General features: G+C 60.0%; 10 protein-coding genes and 2 pseudogenes across 10 annotated transcripts; 9 read left to right on the top strand and 3 right to left on the bottom strand.

The window, feature by feature from the left end:
• Window positions 1–87: 87 nt before the first annotated feature.
• On the top strand, window positions 88–561 carry ACA1_247640 (uncharacterized protein; the record flags this gene model as incomplete). Its single annotated transcript, XM_004335501.1, has 1 exon — window positions 88–561. One exon carries the CDS (start codon window positions 88–90, stop codon window positions 559–561), a length of 474 nt encoding a protein of 157 aa, XP_004335549.1.
• Window positions 562–618: 57 nt separating this feature from the next.
• Window positions 619–1,119, top strand: ACA1_247630 (annotated as a pseudogene).
• A 596-nt stretch (window positions 1,120–1,715) lies between these two features.
• Window positions 1,716–3,602, bottom strand: ACA1_247620 (uncharacterized protein; the record flags this gene model as incomplete). Its single annotated transcript, XM_004335500.1, has 1 exon — window positions 1,716–3,602. One exon carries the CDS (start codon window positions 3,600–3,602, stop codon window positions 1,716–1,718), a length of 1,887 nt encoding a protein of 628 aa, XP_004335548.1.
• Window positions 3,603–4,232: 630 nt separating this feature from the next.
• Window positions 4,233–6,780, bottom strand: ACA1_247610 (FYVEtype Zn finger-containing protein; the record flags this gene model as incomplete). The annotated part of the gene is made up of 11 exons (XM_004335499.1): window positions 4,233–4,315; window positions 4,450–4,486; window positions 4,606–4,709; window positions 4,786–5,472; window positions 5,537–5,609; window positions 5,681–5,766; window positions 5,861–5,951; window positions 6,105–6,233; window positions 6,353–6,442; window positions 6,549–6,608; window positions 6,715–6,780. 11 exons carry the CDS (start codon window positions 6,778–6,780, stop codon window positions 4,233–4,235), a joined length of 1,506 nt encoding a protein of 501 aa, XP_004335547.1.
• A 36-nt stretch (window positions 6,781–6,816) lies between these two features.
• On the bottom strand, window positions 6,817–7,759 carry ACA1_247600 (IQ calmodulinbinding motif domain containing protein; the record flags this gene model as incomplete). The annotated part of the gene is made up of 4 exons (XM_004335498.1): window positions 6,817–6,975; window positions 7,108–7,224; window positions 7,492–7,582; window positions 7,680–7,759. 4 exons carry the CDS (start codon window positions 7,757–7,759, stop codon window positions 6,817–6,819), a joined length of 447 nt encoding a protein of 148 aa, XP_004335546.1.
• Window positions 7,760–8,624: 865 nt separating this feature from the next.
• On the top strand, window positions 8,625–10,636 carry ACA1_247590 (uncharacterized protein; the record flags this gene model as incomplete). Its single annotated transcript, XM_004335497.1, has 7 exons — window positions 8,625–8,706; window positions 8,820–8,968; window positions 9,080–9,226; window positions 9,330–9,852; window positions 9,912–10,144; window positions 10,247–10,356; window positions 10,429–10,636. The coding sequence occupies 7 exons, from the start codon at window positions 8,625–8,627 to the stop codon at window positions 10,634–10,636; spliced, it is 1,452 nt and encodes a 483-aa protein (XP_004335545.1).
• Window positions 10,637–10,707: 71 nt separating this feature from the next.
• ACA1_247580 (uncharacterized protein) lies at window positions 10,708–11,399 on the top strand (the record flags this gene model as incomplete). Its single annotated transcript, XM_004335496.1, has 4 exons — window positions 10,708–10,778; window positions 10,880–10,944; window positions 11,040–11,138; window positions 11,230–11,399. The coding sequence occupies 4 exons, from the start codon at window positions 10,708–10,710 to the stop codon at window positions 11,397–11,399; spliced, it is 405 nt and encodes a 134-aa protein (XP_004335544.1).
• Window positions 11,400–11,862: 463 nt separating this feature from the next.
• Window positions 11,863–12,160, top strand: ACA1_247570 (uncharacterized protein; the record flags this gene model as incomplete). The annotated part of the gene is made up of 2 exons (XM_004335495.1): window positions 11,863–12,094; window positions 12,117–12,160. The coding sequence occupies 2 exons, from the start codon at window positions 11,863–11,865 to the stop codon at window positions 12,158–12,160; spliced, it is 276 nt and encodes a 91-aa protein (XP_004335543.1).
• A 234-nt stretch (window positions 12,161–12,394) lies between these two features.
• Window positions 12,395–13,356, top strand: ACA1_247560 (uncharacterized protein; the record flags this gene model as incomplete). Its single annotated transcript, XM_004335494.1, has 4 exons — window positions 12,395–12,476; window positions 12,537–12,821; window positions 12,879–13,083; window positions 13,149–13,356. 4 exons carry the CDS (start codon window positions 12,395–12,397, stop codon window positions 13,354–13,356), a joined length of 780 nt encoding a protein of 259 aa, XP_004335542.1.
• Window positions 13,357–14,008: 652 nt separating this feature from the next.
• ACA1_247550 (tRNA guanine transglycosylase, putative) lies at window positions 14,009–16,374 on the top strand (the record flags this gene model as incomplete). Its single annotated transcript, XM_004335493.1, has 8 exons — window positions 14,009–14,369; window positions 14,464–14,519; window positions 14,590–14,657; window positions 14,767–14,860; window positions 15,027–15,061; window positions 15,183–15,335; window positions 15,477–15,769; window positions 15,875–16,374. 8 exons carry the CDS (start codon window positions 14,009–14,011, stop codon window positions 16,372–16,374), a joined length of 1,560 nt encoding a protein of 519 aa, XP_004335541.1.
• Window positions 16,375–17,344: 970 nt separating this feature from the next.
• ACA1_247540 lies at window positions 17,345–17,765 on the top strand (annotated as a pseudogene).
• A 291-nt stretch (window positions 17,766–18,056) lies between these two features.
• ACA1_247530 (uncharacterized protein) lies at window positions 18,057–19,082 on the top strand (the record flags this gene model as incomplete). The annotated part of the gene is made up of 1 exon (XM_004335492.1): window positions 18,057–19,082. One exon carries the CDS (start codon window positions 18,057–18,059, stop codon window positions 19,080–19,082), a length of 1,026 nt encoding a protein of 341 aa, XP_004335540.1.
• Window positions 19,083–19,360: the final 278 nt, after the last annotated feature.

Here is a 19,360-nt window from a genome sequence, read left to right as displayed (position 1 = left end):
CACGTGCGACAGCAAAATTCGCGCGTCTCCCGTGCGCACACTGCATTGCGCGGATGCCCTAATACCGAACGAAAAAAAGAAAGAGCAATGGAGCAGCCACCGTCGGCGCCCGTGTTTCCGCTCTCGTTCTATCGCGATTCGCTGTTTGGCGATGACGACAACAAGGTCGGCGACATCTACCTTGAGACCGTCGACAGCGACATTGAAGATGAAGCTGAAGAGGAGACCGAGACCGAGATCGAGGTGAGGCATGACAACAACGACGACAACGACGAGGGCAAGGCGAAAGACGAGGACGAGCCCGAGGCGGGGGAAAACGACGACGACGGCGATGGGGAGGGGGACGATGACGAGGATCACGAGGGGTGCGCCCGCAAGCGCCGACGCCGTGAGGCCGAGGCGATTATCGACGATTCGTGGACGGCCTCATTGGATCCTGCCTCGAGCGCCAAGAAGCGTCGCGCCGATGCCATCGCTGCCCTCATGCGCGAGGACGTCGTCGTGCCGTCTGCCTCGTCCGGCGCCAGGAGACCACGACGGCGCGCGCCACGCCGCAAGTGATACACCGCGCAGTGCGTTGTCATCATCTTGTCTCACCCTTGGTCTATTAAAGCGAACATGCCACCCAAGAAAGCGACCACCACCACCACCACCACCAAAACGGCACCAGTGAAGCGCGCTGCGCCCAAGGCAGCGGCGGCGACCGCGCGTCCCTCCAAGGTCGCCAGGAAGGTCGCCACCACCGCGACCACAAAGAAACCAGCCGTACCCAAAAAGGTTGCCACCGCAACGAAGCCGGTTGCGCCCAAAAAGACCACCACCGCGAAAAAACCGGCCATGGTCGCGTAGCGCACCATCAAACCGGTCGAACGGTACAACGACGCCAAGTACCCAGAGGACAAGGATCTCAGCGATAACGAGTGGGGATCGGATCTCAAGGAGGGCAGCAGCGAGTCCAACGACTATGACGAGGAGGATTCCTTTATTGACACCTCCAAGGAGGAGTGCGTCAGCGACAGCGGCGAGGAGGACTGCGGCATCATCTACAACGACGAGGACGACGACGAGGAGGAGCTCTCCTTCTCCAACAATACAACGTCCAACAGCGACGACGAGTGATGCTCCTCACTGTCCTCATCCACTGCCTGGCGCTCAGCCACTTGCCCTCCCTTCCGGGCGCCCAGCCACTGGCCCTCCATGCAATCGAGCGCGTCGTCGGTGGTCGACCGGCGCCGCTTCGGCGACGATCCATCCTCATAGCCATGTTCAGGTCCCACGTAGCTGCGCGCCGCCAGAACAAGCGTGATCCGGCCGTTTCGCATGATGGGCCGATTGACCTCGCGCGCGCCATGCTTGTTATCCTTACGCAGTGCATTATAAACGTAATCGATCTTGCCCAGCACCTCCAGTGGCAGACTCCACAGCGTTCTGTTGCCGTCGGTGATCCGGGCGTGCACGTCGAACAGCATCTGGCGCTCGGCGGCGCCAAACACGTTGTCGCCGTCGTCGCCGTTGGTCTTGCTGAAATACTTGTGGAGGAACTCCCATCCCTGCACCACGGCGAACACCAGCGTCCCGATGGATGCGAGCGCCGAGACGACCACAAGCGCCAGCACCGTGTCTTCCATGGCCATTCTTTTGTCGTTGTTTGTGTGCGGCCCCAATGCGCACTGCGATCGAGGAAGGGGCAAGCTCACAGATGTGCCTGGTTTTTATTACTGGTATCGCACTGGCACGGGCACCAGCGGGTTGTTCTGGAAGGCTGCCAGCATGGACGCATCGGGCAGAGTGCTCGTTGACACGGTGCGTTCGTGCACGTCGTAGAGCGTGAGCGGCTCGGATCCGATAGGTGCCCAGCGCGACATGCCGGCGCCGCCCGCATGCGTGAACTCCGAGTAGGTGTCGCGGTTTGTGTGGTCGAGGTAGCGCGGGTTGATGTTCTCGTCGGTGACGGTGCCGTGGGCGCGCACACCGTTGCCCAGATGCGAGATGCCCTCGCGTCCGCCGAGCGATTTGATCATGTCGCCACTGCTGGCCACCATCGCTGCCGAATACAGGGCCGGATCGCCGTACGCGCCGTTGCCCGGAGCGGCCACGGAGGAGTGATCTGTGGCCTGCTTGATGGAGGCCTCGGTGGTGAACGGCATGAGCACGTTGCGCACAGCGCCGCCGTTGGGATCGCCCGCGTGACCGTAGCCGGCGTAGGCGGTCTCGGTGGCCTGTTTGAGCGCGAACGGGTTGATAAAGACCTCGGTGTTGTAGTAGGCGTTGTGCCCGCGCTCGTTGTAGGCGCCCGTCATGCCCGTCGGCATCGCCTGGCCGGCGGCGTAGAGCTTGACGGATCCGTCGGTGGTGAACGGCATGAGCACGTTGTGGATCGCCGGCATGTTGTTGAGCGCCATACCCTGACCGGCCGCGGTCGCAACAGAAGCCGCCAGTTTCTGGGTGTTGTTGTAGGTGAACACGTCGGTCATGTTGTGTGCGGCCGCGAGGCTGCCGCCTGTGGCGTCGGCGAAGGCGTTACCAACGCGTCTCGCTCCGGCCGTAAGCTCCTTCATCACCGGGATGCTGATGACGCTGTCGCGGCTCATAGCACCGGGCCCCACCGATCGCACGCGGCTCGCCGGAGCACCGTAGTGATGGATGTTGACGCGATCCTGGTAGGCGCGCAGGGTGAGCGCGTTGCCGCGCATCGCTTCCTTGGCCGCATCCGCGCCGCGATCGGGTCGGTTGAACTGGAGCGGGTTGAAGATCTCGGCACGGTGATCGGCGTCGACGTTGCGTTCGCGCACGGCCTCTGAGTGCTGGAGCGCGGCGTGGGCGACACCCGAGGCCGCCCGTGAGATCTCGTGCCGGAGCGGATGGCGCACCTCGCCGTGCACGTGCGGACCCTTACTGATACCGGAGCTTCGCTCAGCCGCGCGGTGTGCATCGCGAACCGACGCGTTGCGCGCCTCGGTGAAGAATCCAAACGGCGCCACGCGATCCGCGCTGCGTTGGTGGCCGGCGAGATCGGCGCCACCCTCGCGGTATTCGATCGGCACCGAGCGTTGGGGCGCATAGATGAACGGCCGGAACGCCGACGTGATGCGCTCGTGACCGTCGCTGAACATGTCACCGTTGGCGTATTCCTGACCCTCGTCGCTGCGTCGATAATGCGCTGCCCCGTGGATCATCTGCTCGCGCGCTCGATCGCCAATGTTGAGCGTGACTGGGCGATCGTGATTGCGCTGGGCCTCACCGTAGACATCCTCCCACGCGTTGGTGGTCTTCTCCGGACGAAACAGTTCGGGATCCAGCGGATAGAGTGGGATGTAGGCACCGCCGCGGCGCAAGGTCGGTCCCATCTCGGGCGGGAATTCGTCCCACAGCGCGCCGGCCTCACTTGATGCGCGAAGATCGTACCGGCGCGGATCCTCGTCGAACGTGATCAGCGGTGCCGCTTCGTCGGCCGCGTATTGCTGCTGCTCGCCATCCGGGCGTGATCGGTTACGGTACAGATCCTCACTCCAGGTATGATCGATGTAGTTGCGCGGCACCACGCGTTCGTTGAAGACGTCGAACGCCGATGCCCCGGATCCTGTGTCAAAAAGCTCAGACATGATTCGTTCGCTTCTACGACAGCCAATGAACAAAAATGTCGCCGAACCAACGACACGCCACGCACATAAAAAGCGGCCACGCACACCATTCCACCGCCACCACCCAACGATCGGCAATGATGAAGCACCACGACGCCGCCGGCCCCGACACCAAGACCACCCTCAGCGTCAATCAACTCATATTTGCGGAGAAGGGGAGCGATGAAGACTGGGCGACCATCGGAGAGGGATCTCCCCCGATTGGCGCCGTGGGCTACGTCACGTTTGATCGCGGGCCTCTGTTCAACCTGTTCGTGGTTGTCGGACGCGATGAGGCCGCACGGACCGTCGACGCCGTCTTTCCGCGCCTCCGCCTGTCGAAGGACGGCGAGATCGAGCTGGGCGCCGACAAGACCACCGAAGATCCGACGCTGTATGCCCGCCGATCTGTCAAGGCTGCTCGTTTGTCTGCAGCTGCGGTGCTGCCGACATCATCAACCAACGCTACGCCGTCGACTTCAAAAGCGTCCCGATCGACAATGCGCCATCCACAGGTTTGGATTCGACTGGCACTATTGCTACGTCCCCATGCCCAAGAGCAAGCTCTTGTGGCTCTTTCCACCGAAACGATGGTAGTGGGGGCTCGGTGGCTCATGGGTTGCCCTTCTTGGGTTCCTGGTGCGGAGATCGCACGCGCGACCGCAAGTCGAGTGTGTTGGACCCGTAGAGCTTGCCTGCGACCAGCCAAGTGACAACCCATCAACGATTGAATGGCAGAGAGCGCTGAAAAACAAGCGCTGTGCGGTGTGTGTGTGTGTGAGTGCCTGCACGAACCTTGGGCGCGAGGGTTGCGTAGCTTGGCCATCACCTCCGCCGTCGACCCAGTGTTTGTACTCCACCCAGTGCTGCACACAGAACGAACACAAGAAGGGACGCTTGGTCAGCGCGCCACCACAAGCCACAAGCCCAAGCGTCTGTCGTCGAGCGCTGTAGGTGAGACGGGGCGAGTGCAGCGGTGTGCAACCTGAGGATCCTTGAGCGTGCAAAAGTGTCTGTTGGAGCAGAGGGGGCGGTCCTCTTTCAACGTCGCGTCCCAGTTGCTCGTGGACGACGGCGACTGCGTCTCGACTGCCATACGGGTCCAAGATTGAGGAATGACACATGACGACACGGCACGACACGACCAACGACACGATACACGCACCACTGGGTCTGCTGGGAGGAAGTGGTGATGTCGGTTGCCTGGTGGCAAACACGTTTTGAGGCACCGCTGGCGACGCTCGGGTGGTGATCCCGAGGCTCGACGACGAAAGCGTGGGCGACGGCTGCTGCGGCTTCTCTGGCCGAGGCGGCACTGTAGGCGCCGATCGCTCACGACTGCTGCCACCACCGGTGGGGCTCAGTGGAGGCGGAGAGGGCATGAGTGGCGACGGCGATGGCGGCGAGGCGGTTCGCATGGCGAGCGACAAGAGGGAGGGCGATGACGTCGTCGTCACAGGCGCCGCTTCGCGCTTGAGCGTGGGCGGCGATGGCGGTGAGTTGTCGGCAGAAAAAATCGCCTGCGGGTCGGTGATGATAAGCGGCGCAGGCCGCGGTCGGCGCAGGGTCGACCCCTTGGCGCCTCCGCCGACGGTGGATGTGGTGGGTGGCGACGTGCTGAGCTTGCCCGGCGGCGGCAGGTCCGAGTACGAACGTGAGGCGCGAGTGGGCGAGGGCGAGGGCGAAAGCGATAAGGACATCATCGAGGACAGCAGCGGCGGCGAGCCCAGAAACGACCGCTGAGTCGTGGGCTGCTCTGACGGTTCGCCGGCGGCCGTTCGGCCTTTGCGACGGATCGTGATCGTCGACGCGCTCGTGGAGATGAACGGCAGCTTGAACTCATTACGGACCCCTAACTCGGCAGTGCGTGGGTGGTGAGATCACAGGGACATGTCAGCGGGCGGGTGGTGGCCAACCTTGGGCCTCGGGGTGCTTGGCGATGTAGTCGTCGATGCACTGTTGCAGATCGCGCATCCAGTTGCTCTTCTCCTGCCAATCCAAAGCGTGTGTGTGTCGACACAAAAATCGAAGACCGGCGTGGGTTGCTGACGTCAACGTACCTGGAGGGTGCCCTTCTTGGGGAAGAAGATCCAGGCCTTCTTGGGGCCCACGATGTAGAACAGATTTTTGTACATCTTGGGCAGGTCTTGTGTGATAGAACAACAACCACAGTGTCAGTGGTCGTGTGAGCTGGTACGTGTGAGGGAGAGGGTGTGTGGTTGTGTGAGAGGGGGGGCCACCTGGCAGCGAATTGTCTGGAATGTCCTGAAGCCACAATCCCTTCATCGGAATGTTCACCTTCCACTTGTACGACCGGATGTGCCCAAAGCTCTTCATGAACAACACAACACACACGACACACGGCACATGGCACACGACACGATCAACGACGCGACCAACGACACGGCACACGGCACACAAGGCATACGTTAGCTGGCGCGGCTCGCTCAGAGGTGATGGTGGGGTTGTGTGGATGGAGTGTACCTTTTCGGCAACGAGCAGCAGATCGTTGAAGAGAAACATCTGCAGTCGGTCGGTCACCTTGGGCCCCTGCCCCTTGATCCGGCGAAACTTGCCCTCTTTCTTGAACACGCAGCTCGAGTCCAACAATTGCTGTTGTCGCCCACATCGCAACAACCAGCCAGCCAGTCAGCCAATGGCCACGTTCGGGTTAATCCACCAGCCAATCACGAGAGATTAGATCTCAGACTGATGGGCTGACAGCGGCATACCGTGATGTCCGCGCCCAAGTGCCGCTGTATGCGTAGGATGACCGAGTTGGTCAACGCCATCTGCATGCTGTTGTTGACATAGTCCGCGACCTGCGATCCACACGCAGCACGCACGCTCGCTCACTGCTCTCACTAACTCACTCAGACATATAGACAAGCGTTGCTCCCTATGATGCAAACCTGTTGAAATGCGGACATGGGCCTGGCTCAGGTTTTGATGGTCGGGATGCGTCTCGTCCGTGTGTCTGAGCAGGTCCTGGCATGACCGAAAGTCTCGGAGTTAGCCCGCCGACAAGCATGCCCCACTGGTGTGTGCGTGTGCTCACCTGAATGAGAAGCGTGTAGCGAGGAATTCTCTGCACCGGCATGATGAGATACGACGACAGACTCAAACCCTTGGCCTCTGGAAAGCCGCTGCAGATCTGCATGGTGTGATCCCACGCCATCACGCCAAGATCTCGGAGTTAAACACGCTTGGTCCAAGTAGTTGCTCGAGCCCGTGGAGTGGCGTGTGCCTGAATGAAATGGGCGAGAGCGGACGTGGACGCTTGCAAGCGGTCGAGGTAGCTCACGGCATAGTCGTAGTTACGGCAGTACTCGCTGTAGCCCTTCAAATGTGGGCTCTTAACGTGCCACACACCGCACACACCGCACGCACGCACCACACACGCACACGGAGCACGCACAAGACGGATGGGTGAGAATGTGCAACGAGAGTGTTCATTCGGCAACATGAGGATGGGTGAGAAGGCAACCATCTGAAGGAACACGTCGCCAATGGTCTGGCGCTGTGACCAGTTTTTGTAGCGCTGCTCGAGGTTCTTCAACAGTTCCTGGTTCACAGCCAGCAGCGCTTCCACGATCGAGAATATCTGCGCTCGTATGTTGGATCACACGTGTGGTGCGCGCGCTCCTGTGTGCGTGTGTGCGTGGTGTCGTGTGTCGTGTGCGTCTATGGCCTGTGAAGCGAACCTGAGTGAGGGATTGTGTGTCGATGACCGGAGAAGGCCCCGACAGAGCGCTGCGGAGAGGATTCAGGAAAACCTGAAGCAGCGACCGTGCCCAACACACCGCCCGACCCACCAACGTTGGTGAATACATTTTCCATTGGTGGATATGTGTGTGAGGGGCTGGGGTACCCCGACGATGACGTGCAGGCCCTGCACGTATGTGCGCTCGGTGTCCGGAGTATTTCGCCCACGATTTGTGTTCGCTTGCGTGCTCTCTTCACTGCAAGCATAAAAAGAGAATTAAAAAAGATAATCTAAATAGAAAAAAAATTCGCGTCTTTAATTCAAAAAAAAAAAGAAAAGAAGGGCGAGTACACATGGGGGCGTATCGCTGTCGGGCGAGGTATCCCCGCACCACCGCCTGCGCTCTCACAATCTCTCGCGAGCCAGCGTTCATCTTGGCTGTGTTTTTGTTTTGTGGCCCACCCACTCGCCCAATCCCAAATTGTTCGGTAAGCTTGTGGAATGCAAGAAATTTATATAATTTTATTTTATCTCATCAGCAGCGATTCCTTGGGGGATTGATGACAACGAGGCAAGCCTCACGAACCGTCGTAGAAAGGGGTCTTTCCTGCACCTTCATACCACCTTACCTCCCCGCACGCCCGTACAATCAGCATCAACGCCAAGAACACCACTGATCTCACTTGGGTCAAATGTAGCGTTCTGTACTGCGGATACATATGAAGTCAAGAACCAAAGCTCAGATTATAATGAAGACCACACATGTACGACTGTCTTGAATAGATGAGGGCGTCCGGCGTGTGGGCCTTGAGCCGACCAGCAAGATGTGGCATGCCAAAAAAGGAGGAAGCGACAGCAGAGAGTGCATCCGTGGCTAGCCTTGAAAGGCCTGCCAGTAATACTACACGAAGTAGCACCAAACATCCAGGACGCGCTTCCTCCACCCTCCATAGAGCAGCTCATTGCCCTTTGTGAGCCGTCCACCCCAGTGTGCCGACTATTGTGGGAGTGTAAAGGTCACCTTTTCTCCGCAAACTCGGTAGGGACGAATCAGACATTGCTGCACCACATGGCCCCGATGCCCTAAGGGAGGCAGCAATAGTGAAGATGGAGATGCAATGGAGTAAAGTTTTTGGTTGTGACATACGCCTACTGCGGGATTAGGAGAGTGTGTTGCATAAAATCTGACTTTTTTCCTATTGGCTCGAATTCTCCAAAGCGTTTCAGTTCACAACCAAACCAAAGCTGCGACAGGCCAACTCGCACAAGGTGGGTCTTTGCTTTTGTGAGCTCCAGACATGTCGGTCGCCGATGCCAATGCCGCAACAGAATGCAACGAGGGTGGCGAACCAGTCCGGACCCTCCCCGCCCAGCTTTCCGGTTCTCCCTCCGTTTGAATTTTATTTATATTGAGATATTTATTTCTTTATGTATTTATTTATTTATCTCCTCAAAGGAACAACTCTTAGTTGTTGTTTTGTTTTCGAGAACAGGGTGGGTGCGGGAGGTGATGGAGGAACCCGATGCCGTCCGCCGACGTGACGCCCACGCACACTTGCTCTTCGCGCTGGCTACGAGCCAGCACGACGGTGCAGCATATGAACAGTTATGGCCGCTCATCGTCGGCACGCTCGTGCGCCAGGTGCAGCTCCTTCGTATCTTCCTCTACTGTTTTAGTCCCTCACGGACACCACGGACTTACCCTTGGAGGCGCCACCCCGCGGCGCCACTAATGGTGGTTTGCGGGGCACAGGCAGAGGCACGAGAAGGGACGGACAAGACCGACATCGATGAGGGTGAGCGCATCAGGCGGGAATGCTTGCTCGCTGGGTTGCTCCGGTTTGGATGCATGGGTTCGGCCGAGTGCGAGCCCTCGCTCGACCACATCTTGGCCATCATCGTGCGCTCCCCTTTCAAGCCCCTCACGCCTCTGTGCCCACGCAGTCTTGGTCATGATTTCATCCACCATCATCTCGTTGGCCTTGGATCGTCGTGCTGTGCAGGCGAGCGAGAAGACGCCGGAGGGGCTCAAGGCCGCGCTCTACGCCTTCCTCTGCGCCAACACCCGCGAGCGCCGCGTCTCCGAATCTCCGGAGGAGATGGTGTGCTTCCTCATGAAGCGCATTGTGCAGGAGAAGCGGCACGACACGGCGCGCGCCTGCGCCATCCTAGCCCTCGACCGGTGGCTGGATTGCCTGGACGACTACGAGAGCAAGGCCAAGTGGGCCCACGTGCGCGAATTTTTGACGTGTGCCTGGGGCGCGCCGTGGGACCCTGCCCTCTACCCCGCCGATTTCAGCGACGGTGAAGACGACAACGACGATCAAGACGAACCCGTCTCCGATGAGAAGGAGGCCGCCGAGATGACTGTCGTCCATCAACTCGATATGGGCGTCCTCAGCAAGGCCGCGCTGGCCCTGGTGGCCCTTCGGCGTCTGAGGAACGCGCCCGTGCAGGCCATCGAGCACGCCCTCTCGGTGCTCGTTGACGATTCCTCCGTCCGAGGGGCATGGGCGTCTGTAGCTGGTGCTCCTCCACGCGCCTTTCTTGGGCCTCCCCTCTCTCTTTCTCTGCTGATCGCACAGTCCTGCGCGTGACTGCACCACGAGCAGATGCAGGAAGCTGGCTGTTGACGTCCCACCGAAACACGGGGCCTGTCGCGGCCATGGTGTCAGAGGAGTTCATGGCGAGCGTGTACGACCAAGTGGAGGCCTACCGCGAGGCCATGGAGCGGGCCAATGCGTCCCGCCACGAGTGGGAGGACGAGCAGCCGACGGTCCCCTCGCTCAGGGCGCCGAAAGCCGTCCCGTTCATCAAGGTCGCCCTCTCTCTCCTCTCCACGCATCGCGCCAGAGAGTTGCCCGCTTCTCCCGCTGCATTGCATTCTGTCGTGACTTAGCGAGTGATTCGCACGCGCCAGGTCCTCCTCCAAACGCTGGTGTGGCTCGAGGCCCAGTGGGCGAAACAGCAGCTCATGCCGCGCTTGCTCGATCACCTCGCGCAAGCTGCCGCCAGCCCCACCGCCCCTCTGTGCCGCTGTCGTTGACAAATGGTTTGTGGCTTATGTCCGAGCGATGGGTCGGCGGTGTGCAACGTTGCAAGGGGGGCGTTGGTGTCGTGCCTGCTGGCGCTCCTGGTGCCGGAGCCCCTGGCCGAGGGAACCGTGGTGCAGGAGCTCGACAAGTGCCTCGTGGGAGTGCTGCGCCAGCTGGCCTTCGAGCCTCGGTTTGACCGCATGTGGTCGCTGCTCTCCCCTGTGTACGCTGCCTTGACCCGCAACCTACTGCACGCCGGTCTCCAGTCGCGCTGATACACCCAGCGCTGCCGAATGACAGACGAGGAGGTGGTCAGCCAGCCATAACCAAAACGAGGGGCCTTCCGATGAACTCGCGCGAGGCCCTCCAGCAGTTCCTCAACGCGCCTCTGCCGGCGCACCTGGTCGGCCGCAAACGGTGCTGGCCCCCTCCCAAACACTCAACGCAAGCACAGATTGTGGGTTTCCGCCACATCAATAACGGGCTCAACGACGACTCCCTGGGCGCGTGGGCGACAGAGTACCCAACTTCGAAGGCCTGGACGACGAGAACTGGGCGCAGCTCTACCACGCCTACGGCTCCGGTACTTACCCCTACCCCATGCGAGCTTGCTTTGTGCTTGCGGTGGCATGGCTGCGGCTTCGCCAACTGGGTAAGCCCTAACCGTAAACGTCACAGCATTGGATGTGCCTCGTTTGATCCGTGGCCTCGCCTCGCCCCAACCTAAGCTGCAGCTGGCTTGCCTTCACCAACTCAACGGCAATGTCATCCATCAGGGTAACGCTCGACTCAACCGAGCCGCCGTCTGGCTTGGCATTACTCTCCTCCTCTCACCTCCCTCCGCGTGTTTTATGAATGCATGGTGCAGGGACAAGGTACCCCTCGGCGGTGGTGGTCGCCAAGTGGGTGGCCCACCTCCTCGAGTACGAGGCCGTGCCCAACAAGCATCTGCTCCTCGAGGTTGGTTGCTCAGCCGTCCCCTCCCCCTATTGTCCCACCTCTCCACTGCCCACCATGACCATGCCGCCCACCTACTAGTACCTGGCGTGCCTCATGTTGGGCTTCCCCGCGCACCACCTGTTGGTCGGCTGTCCCTCCGAGTTCGATGACATCGAGACCGACCAGGCCTGCTACGACGAAGTGGTACCACATCTCTCCATCAAATCCTCCCATCTTCTGTGTGTGCGCGCGGAGAAGGGCCGGCCGTGGCTGGAGAGTGGCGAGCGCGGGACGTGGGACCTTACTATGCCGCAATTGTGATGCCACCACATGGTAACGGTGGCTGGTGTGGCGGTGATGCACCACTAGAGCAAGAACACAGATCTCTTTGTGAAATTGCTTCGGGAGGCCGGTGACGCACGGGTCCAGCAGGAGGCCATATTCTTGCTAGCCGTACGGACGCCCCCGCTGCTGGCCACTGAGAAGACGACGATCTTCAGAGACCTAACAACTCATTCGCTCGCGCCTAAACCAGATGTGTCCGAGCAAGTGGCGCTCGACGATGCCCGTGCTGGAAGCCCTGTTTCACGACGCGGCACAGCCGGTTCACCTTCGAGCCAACGCGCTCGAGACCCTCTCCTTCCTGGCCCCCGTGCACATTTACCACCACCGTAAGAACCAGGACGGTGACGATGAGGAAGAGAAGGGCGGCGATGACGAGGTGGCGGCTGCGGCCAAGGAGGCCGTGCAACGGACTGTGGATCTGTTGGTCTCTTTCTTGCCATCTCCCTCCGGTACGACACAGCCCTTTCGCAGGGTTGAGCGAAGCCACACTGTGTAACCGGAGGGCCAACCGATGACAGGAGCGGCCACGCGGCTGCGCGATCTGACGGCCATGCGACTCGCCCGGCAACACATCGACGACAAGGCCGGTCCAGGGCAAGCCGCCTCGCTACCGTCAGAGCTGCAGACCCTCCTGACCCACCGCACGCTAGCCAATGACCCTCTCCTGCAGGCACGCACCACACATGGCCCGACACGCCCACGCCAACGCACTTGACTAACATGTTCGCCCGCTGCAACTTGGTTGGCGCATGCAGCGGAGCGCCGCCAAGGGCTTGTGCCGTCTCATCTGGCGCATTCGCGACGTCCGCGTGGCTGCATGGCCCACCTTCGGTACGCTCCCGTGTTCAATAACAACACCAAGTGCTCACGATCTCCACCCTCGAACGACAGACGAGATAAGCGAAGCTCTCAGCCAAAAGGCGCAGGCCAATTGGACCCAAGTCGCTGAGGCCGAGCTCGAGCTCGACCTGCCTAAGTGGCTGCCGGGCGTGAAGCGTGTGCTCATTGACCGTGTTGTCGACCCGGCCTCGTCCGCTGACACGGACCCGCGCCCCGGCTTTACACACAAAGGCCTGGAGCAGATCTTCCTGATGAGCCTGGGGCTGTTCGGGGACGACGCAAGCAGCGAGCTCAAGGACACCTTCCTGGCCAAGCTCAGCGATCTCGACCTTCACGGTAGGCCAAGACCGCCTCTCTCTCTGTCTCTCACTACGTCACTCTCTGATGTCACAGCTGCCGACCACTACGCAGTGAAGACGGCAGTGCACGTGGCCATGGAGTTGGCTTCCGCGTGGTGTCACGAAGCTAGGCGGCCAAACCGCCCCCGCCCCCGCGGAGCAGCACAAGCCGTACAGGAAGAGACGAGGGAGGAAGAGGAGGCGCGAGGCATTTCCAGCGTGGACGAGGAGACCAAGGTGGTCTTGTCCGCCATTGTCCGGTTCGTGTGTCGCCCCCTCGGGTCAGTGTGACTGTCTCTGGCTCACAAGTCGCGCCCACTACCAGATGCGAGCGTGTCTGGGCCGACAGAGAGCAGGTGCAACAGCTGCGCAGGCTTCTGAGACAAAAGCTGAGAATCCTTGGGAATCCAACCAGGCGAGGACTGGCGCGGGCCCTGGGCATTGCAGCCGAGCTGCCCCCGGCAACGGAGGAGGAGGCGCGAGAGGAGGCCGAGGAGAAGGCCGAACGCCGTCGGCTCTTTGGACGCAACTGAATTCGGACCAGGGGACCTCACCTGCCATGTCAGTGACCAAGGCCACACCAACACCTCACCACTTGAAGACACCCAGTCACTTGGAGAATAGGTCGTGGACGTAACCAACGAAATCCCAGAACTCGGAGGTCTTTCCCGGCGCACAACTCTTCAACCACAGAGGCGACGGAGGGGAATCGTTGGCACATTGAAAGCGCTATCTATTCACCTACATGCAGGGCATGTCAAGGGCTGCTGGTCATAAGGTGGAAGAGGATTGGGGGGGGGGTTGAGCAGGACGCAGTTTTGGTGAGGGGTGATTCGAGTCCCTGTGAGTGCAATGGCCCTCTCCCACTTATTTGTGGCCTTCCAGAGCCGCTACGGCCGCCTCAGCGCACGTTTCCTCGTCCCACGCGCCCACTGGAGTCGCCTCTTGAGGCCGTCCAGGCGCACGTCCACTCGTCCCATGGGCGGCCGTTGGCCCTTGCCATTACAGTACGGAGACCCAGCATCGAGCAGCCACGAGTTTTCTAAGGTCCTGTGTGGCCGTCAAGCCACGTGCGATGGGTCGCCAAGTGCCATTTATGAGATCCGCCAAAAAAGGCTGAAAAGACAAAACAAAAAATAAACGAAAACACAATTTTGGCCTTTTGATAAAATTTTTTAAAATTGGATGGCGGCAAGAACGGATACTTCGCATCTGTGCCGAAATGTACCCTGGGCCATTTCTGGATTAGCGCTGGGCCGGACCGCTCAGCATCCCGCGTGCTGCCTCACATCCCTCTTCCATCTCCCCAAGCGATTTTCCTCGAATTCAATTTCATCTGCCTCGGCTCAATCTTCATCTTTCTCGTCTTCTTCTACTTCTTCCTCTTCATCGTCCGTCTATCCTCCGCCGCCCGACTCTGGCGATGCAGCGCACTACGCGCCGGCCTCCTTTCTTTCCCACTCCTCCGCGTCCTACTTCCACTTTGAAGTGCTGCACACCTCCAAGCGCTCGGGCGCCCGCGTTGGCCGCATCCACACGCCCCACGGTACGCTCGGGCTTGCTTTGGCGGCGGCGGCGGCTGCGGCGGCGGCGGCGGGGACGTCACTGACACACGGCGACGACGACGGTGGGCCTTGCAGGGGTGATCGAAACGCCCGGCTTTGTGGCCGTCGGCACCAACGGGACGCTCAAGCACGTACGCTCCTGTGTGTGTGTGTGTGTGTGGTCGTGCGCCAATGACGACTGGGCTCACATATCGGTCGCAGATTTCCACGCTGCACGGCAATGAGATGGGCGTGCAGGCCATGTTCATGAACACCTACCACCTCCTCTTGTATTTGCCCTTGCCCTGCCCTGCCCTGCCCTTCCCTCCACAACACAAAGTTGTGTGTATGTCTGGATGTGGATGTGTCGCATGTCATAGAGCTGACATGTTAGATCAGACATCCGGGACCGGAGGTGATCGGCAGCGCTGGCGGGCTGCACAAGTTCATCCAACACAAGACGCCCATCATGACCGACAGCGGTGGATTCCAGGTGCCGGCCCTCTTTCTTTCTTTCTTTCTTTCTCTCTATTCCATCCACGCACACCACCGCACACGTCTCAACGGTCACTTATATAGCGAGGGACTCGCGGTGGTATTGTGTGCACGCGCAAGTGATGTCGATGGCCTCGCGTGACCAATTCATTTACTCGCACCAGCTGCCCCACGAAAGAGAAGAGGAAGAGATCGCCCGGTATGTCATCGCCTTGCGTGTGCGTGTGCGGTGGAATGTGTGCGTGCCCGGTGGAATGTGTGCGGTGGAATGTGTGCGATGGAATGTGTGTCGGGGCTCATTGTGGTGGCGGTCTGGTCAGGCAAGAAGCCGAGGCCGAGGCACAGGGCATCGGCGACGAACGTTCGAAGAAGCTGCTGGCCCGCGCACGCGACCGGGAGAGGAACGAGGAGAGCGGATACATAAGCCTCGTGCAGCGCATCAACGAAGACGGCGTCTTCTTCAAATCTTATCGGTACCCGCTACCTCGCACGCACCACCGCACACGCACACGCACACGCACACGCACTGTGAAAAGAAATCACTTGGCGGACGTCCCAGACCCACCACTAACTTTTCACACACACAAGCACAATAATGATGGGGAGCTGTTGAGGGACGCAAACGGATCAAATGACATCGCCGTCGATTTCGGCCTTTGGTGCGTCCGCCTTTGCCCTCCACTCATTCACAATCTCGTTGGCAAAGGCATCAAACACGTCATCGGATGCGGCCGGGTCGATCCCGCGCTGCTTGAACATCTCCATGGCTTCGACCGCATAGACGGCATCGATGTTGTAGGGTGCGAGTACGCGGGCCGTCGCGATCTTGCGATCCACTATCAACTTGGAACAGCGCATGAGCGGCAGCGTCTCCTTGACCACGCGCAGCGCTCGGTCCCAGTCGAGCGTTGTCGTGGTGTCGGCGCCGTTGGGATTCATGTCGTGTGGGTGTGCTGGCCGACCAGACGCTATGCTGACCGATTACTCGTTGCGGTGCGTGTTTTAGATGAAGGCTATCTTGCCGGTTGTGTGGCCATCTGCGGGTTCCCGGTCGGCGATGGCGGGTGCACGATGAGCATGCGATTCGGCGCCCACGATCGGGCCATGGAATCGGTCTCGCGCATTCTGGATTCGGTCGCCGGAGAACAGACGACGCCGCGCTGGGTGGTGAGTGGTGTCAGAGGCAGAGCTCGGATGATTGACTCGGATGATACGCTGTCTCTGATCGCGAAGCGGTGGGGCGTCGGACCCCCAAAGGACCAACGCCAACGTCGTGCGTATGCACTGACCCTGTCGTCTGAGATCATGCGCATCGGATTCGCCGCGACTCTCGATCTGGCGTCCATGCGCGATGAACACGGAGGCCTGCACATTGCATCACCCCAAGGATCGATGGTGCACAGGATTCTGCTCGGCTTCGGCATCGTATCGCGGCTGTCACTCGATGTCATACACGTCACCGCCCGGTGGACCAAGAGACTGGACAACCTGCTGAACTCTGTGGCAACATAAAACCCGTTCCATGTTCTTTGTCGCGTGCACGCCATGGAAGACGAACTTGCTCACAACCAGGGGCTGATATCGACGATGCTTGACATCATCCGTCACGACAGGGACCCATCCACGTTGGGATGTTAATGCCACCACAGGATATGCCAGATTCCGTCGGATTCGCATGGGTGTCGATCGAGCGCCGTGACAACGGATGGTTCATGTTTCGCACGACGCAGGATGGCGAGACCGCCGATTCCGCGAACGAGCTGTTTTGTATGGCGCGCCTTGCAGTTGTAGCTGAGGCGATCGCCATCGCCGCGACCATGGGGCCTATCGCCTTTGACCACGACGATCCTGACCGAGCGGCATTGTTGCGTGACATGTGGTCGAACGGATGCTGGATCGCGTCACCGCATCAGATCAGGGAGCGTCAGTTGGCGACACCGCACAACCCGCCCGCGAGCGCACCGCTGCCGGCCAACGTGGCATCCCATCCTGCCGCGGCGATGCTCGCAATCAGGATCCGAAGCCAGCCCGATTGTTGCAGATCGGGTGATGCGTGGGCCATCAAGGCGTGGCGCACGCTCGAGAACAAGTTGTTCGAATGCGAAAAATAAAATGACCCGCCTTTTCGGATCACGGCGATGAAAGAGTACATGATCATGGCAAAGCGTGGGTGCGGGTATTCGATTCGTGCGGTGTCCCTCCTCGAGGAAAGGAAATTGGCCCATCAGGTGGCGTGGGCCGATCCAGACACGATCCCCGACTTTGAAAACACCTACGCACAGATGACGGGAAGCAAGCGATTGCTCACCTGGCCTCGTGTGTTTTACGCGGATTCAAAGGACAAGGCACCGATTCTCATCAGCGGATGCAACGATCTAGTGCGATTCTTGGGGTCCAAATAGATGAGGCGCCAGCAATAACGTCGACGCGCGCGACAGGCACGGAAAAGCCAGCGCACGATTCTCGCGACGGGCACAACGCCATGAACAACGGATGGGCTGTACCGCCGCTGCCGCAATCGATGTCGTACGCCCAGGGCATGGCCACGTTCGGCCCGCCCGTGCTCCACCCGCAGACCAACCCAACGTCCACCCTCAGCAGCGACGGCACCGTTGAACCACCGCGACCCCTCCCGAACGCACTGCAGTCGTCCGTCGTCGTCACGTTCGACAGCCGGGACCGCGATCGCGCCACCAATCCGTCGGCCAGCAGCTTCCGCCTGGCGCTGCCGTTCGTGCTCAAGAATGTCAAGTCCATTGAGCTGGTCAAGGCCATCATCCCGGCGGTCGCAGTGCCCTCGTACATTGGCAGCACCACGCACCACCGCCTTCCACTATCCGCTGTCCAACGAGCAGCCGCCCGCCATACCCGATCTGGCACAGAACGTGTTCCTCAAATTCTAGATCATGTGCGAATAAATGGCGACGTTTGGAACCGACTTTATATTTCCCCAACGCCACTGTCGTAATCACCACCAATGTCGTCATCCAGGAAGAAGAAGGACGCCTCATCGACATCGGGCGAGATCCGTTCGACCGGCACGCGCAAGAGCACCACCAAGTCGCACACCGTCATCCGCCACACCGACGGCGACAGCGATACCGAGCAGATCCACATATCCGATTTCGGATCCGGACGAGGGACGGTACCACCGTCGTGGTCCTGTCCGCTCGTCGTCGCAAAACGTGACCGTCATGGTGCCCGTGGTTGAGACCATCGACCGCATCGAAGGGATCGTCACGTCGATCAAGGAGATCGTCGAGCACGGATCGGACGTCTCCAACGTATCGGCTGTGCGCGCTGCCGGAGAACTCAAGGCGGTCACGCGCAAGCTCAAGGCGGTGGCCGAGCGCCACAATGATGCGCCCCAAGCGGCGGACGCCACGGCGCCCGTGTTGGCGAATCTGCAGCGCGATGTGGCCGTCGCCGTTGAGATGCTGCGCAACATCAAGGCACCGGCACCAGCACCGACCGTCATCCACGACGATTCCGGCAGCGGTGCGATCGTCGAGGCAATCGAGAGGCAGCACAAACAGGTGCAGGATGAGATCCGCGAACTCAAGACCACCCAGCAGGACGAGTTCAAGAAGCAGGTGGCCCAGATCGAGACCGCACTCAAGAATGTTAATCCAAGCGGTCGCGTCATCCACATGAGCGACGAGGTGACCTTCAAGCGCGCCATTGAGCACATCACCCATGAGACCAAGACGCAGCTGGCCAAGATCAACCAGAGCCTCAAGGCCAGCACCATATCCAATGCCCTCCACCATCAGCTCATGGCCATCCACGGCGACATCCAGGCGCTCATTGTGCCCGCCACCACGGCCAACCTGCAGGCCACCATCAGATCACTCAAGATCAGGCTCAAGGGCATCAATCAGCGCATCAAGGCCCTCGCCGACACACCACATGCACCCAACAACACCAAGCAGATCACAGACATGGTGCACAATGCCAAGACACATATCACCACCACCATCAGCAACATCCAGATAGCCAGCACAGCCACACCAGTGCCTGCCGTGCAACATGTGACACAGCAACAGGATCCAGCAATCATCAACCAAATCAACAATGTGATGAATGGGGTGACCGCCATCAAGACCGTGGTTGACCCAATCCAGAACCATCTCAACGACATCATGGCCAAGGTTCAAGAATCCCAGATCACGACGTCACACAAGATCCAGCAGATCCAGATCAAGGCCATCAATCACTGACACATCCCACAGGCACCACCACCACCTCCCCCACCAGCACCAACGCCAGCATGCCCCATCATTGTCAAGCAGGAGGACACGACCAACATCTTGCAGGGCATACTGGAGATTAAGGAGATGATCTGCAACGATGTCAGTGGGCAACTCAAGAAGATCAAGAAGGAGGTCAAAAAGGAGCATCCGCCAGGCGTCAAGCCTGAGCCCATGCCATCGCCCAGCCCGGCTCCCCCGGTTTTCCAACAGCATGACAACAGCGGCAGCATCAATGCCATCTATCA

Source organism: Acanthamoeba castellanii (assembly GCF_000313135.1).
Source record: "Acanthamoeba castellanii str. Neff unplaced genomic scaffold scf7180000084763, whole genome shotgun sequence".
In the NCBI taxonomy this organism is placed as follows: domain Eukaryota; phylum Discosea; order Longamoebia; family Acanthamoebidae; genus Acanthamoeba; species Acanthamoeba castellanii.
The sequence above is the reverse complement of the archived record's forward strand: the minus strand, read 5'-3'. Positions and strand labels throughout refer to the sequence as shown.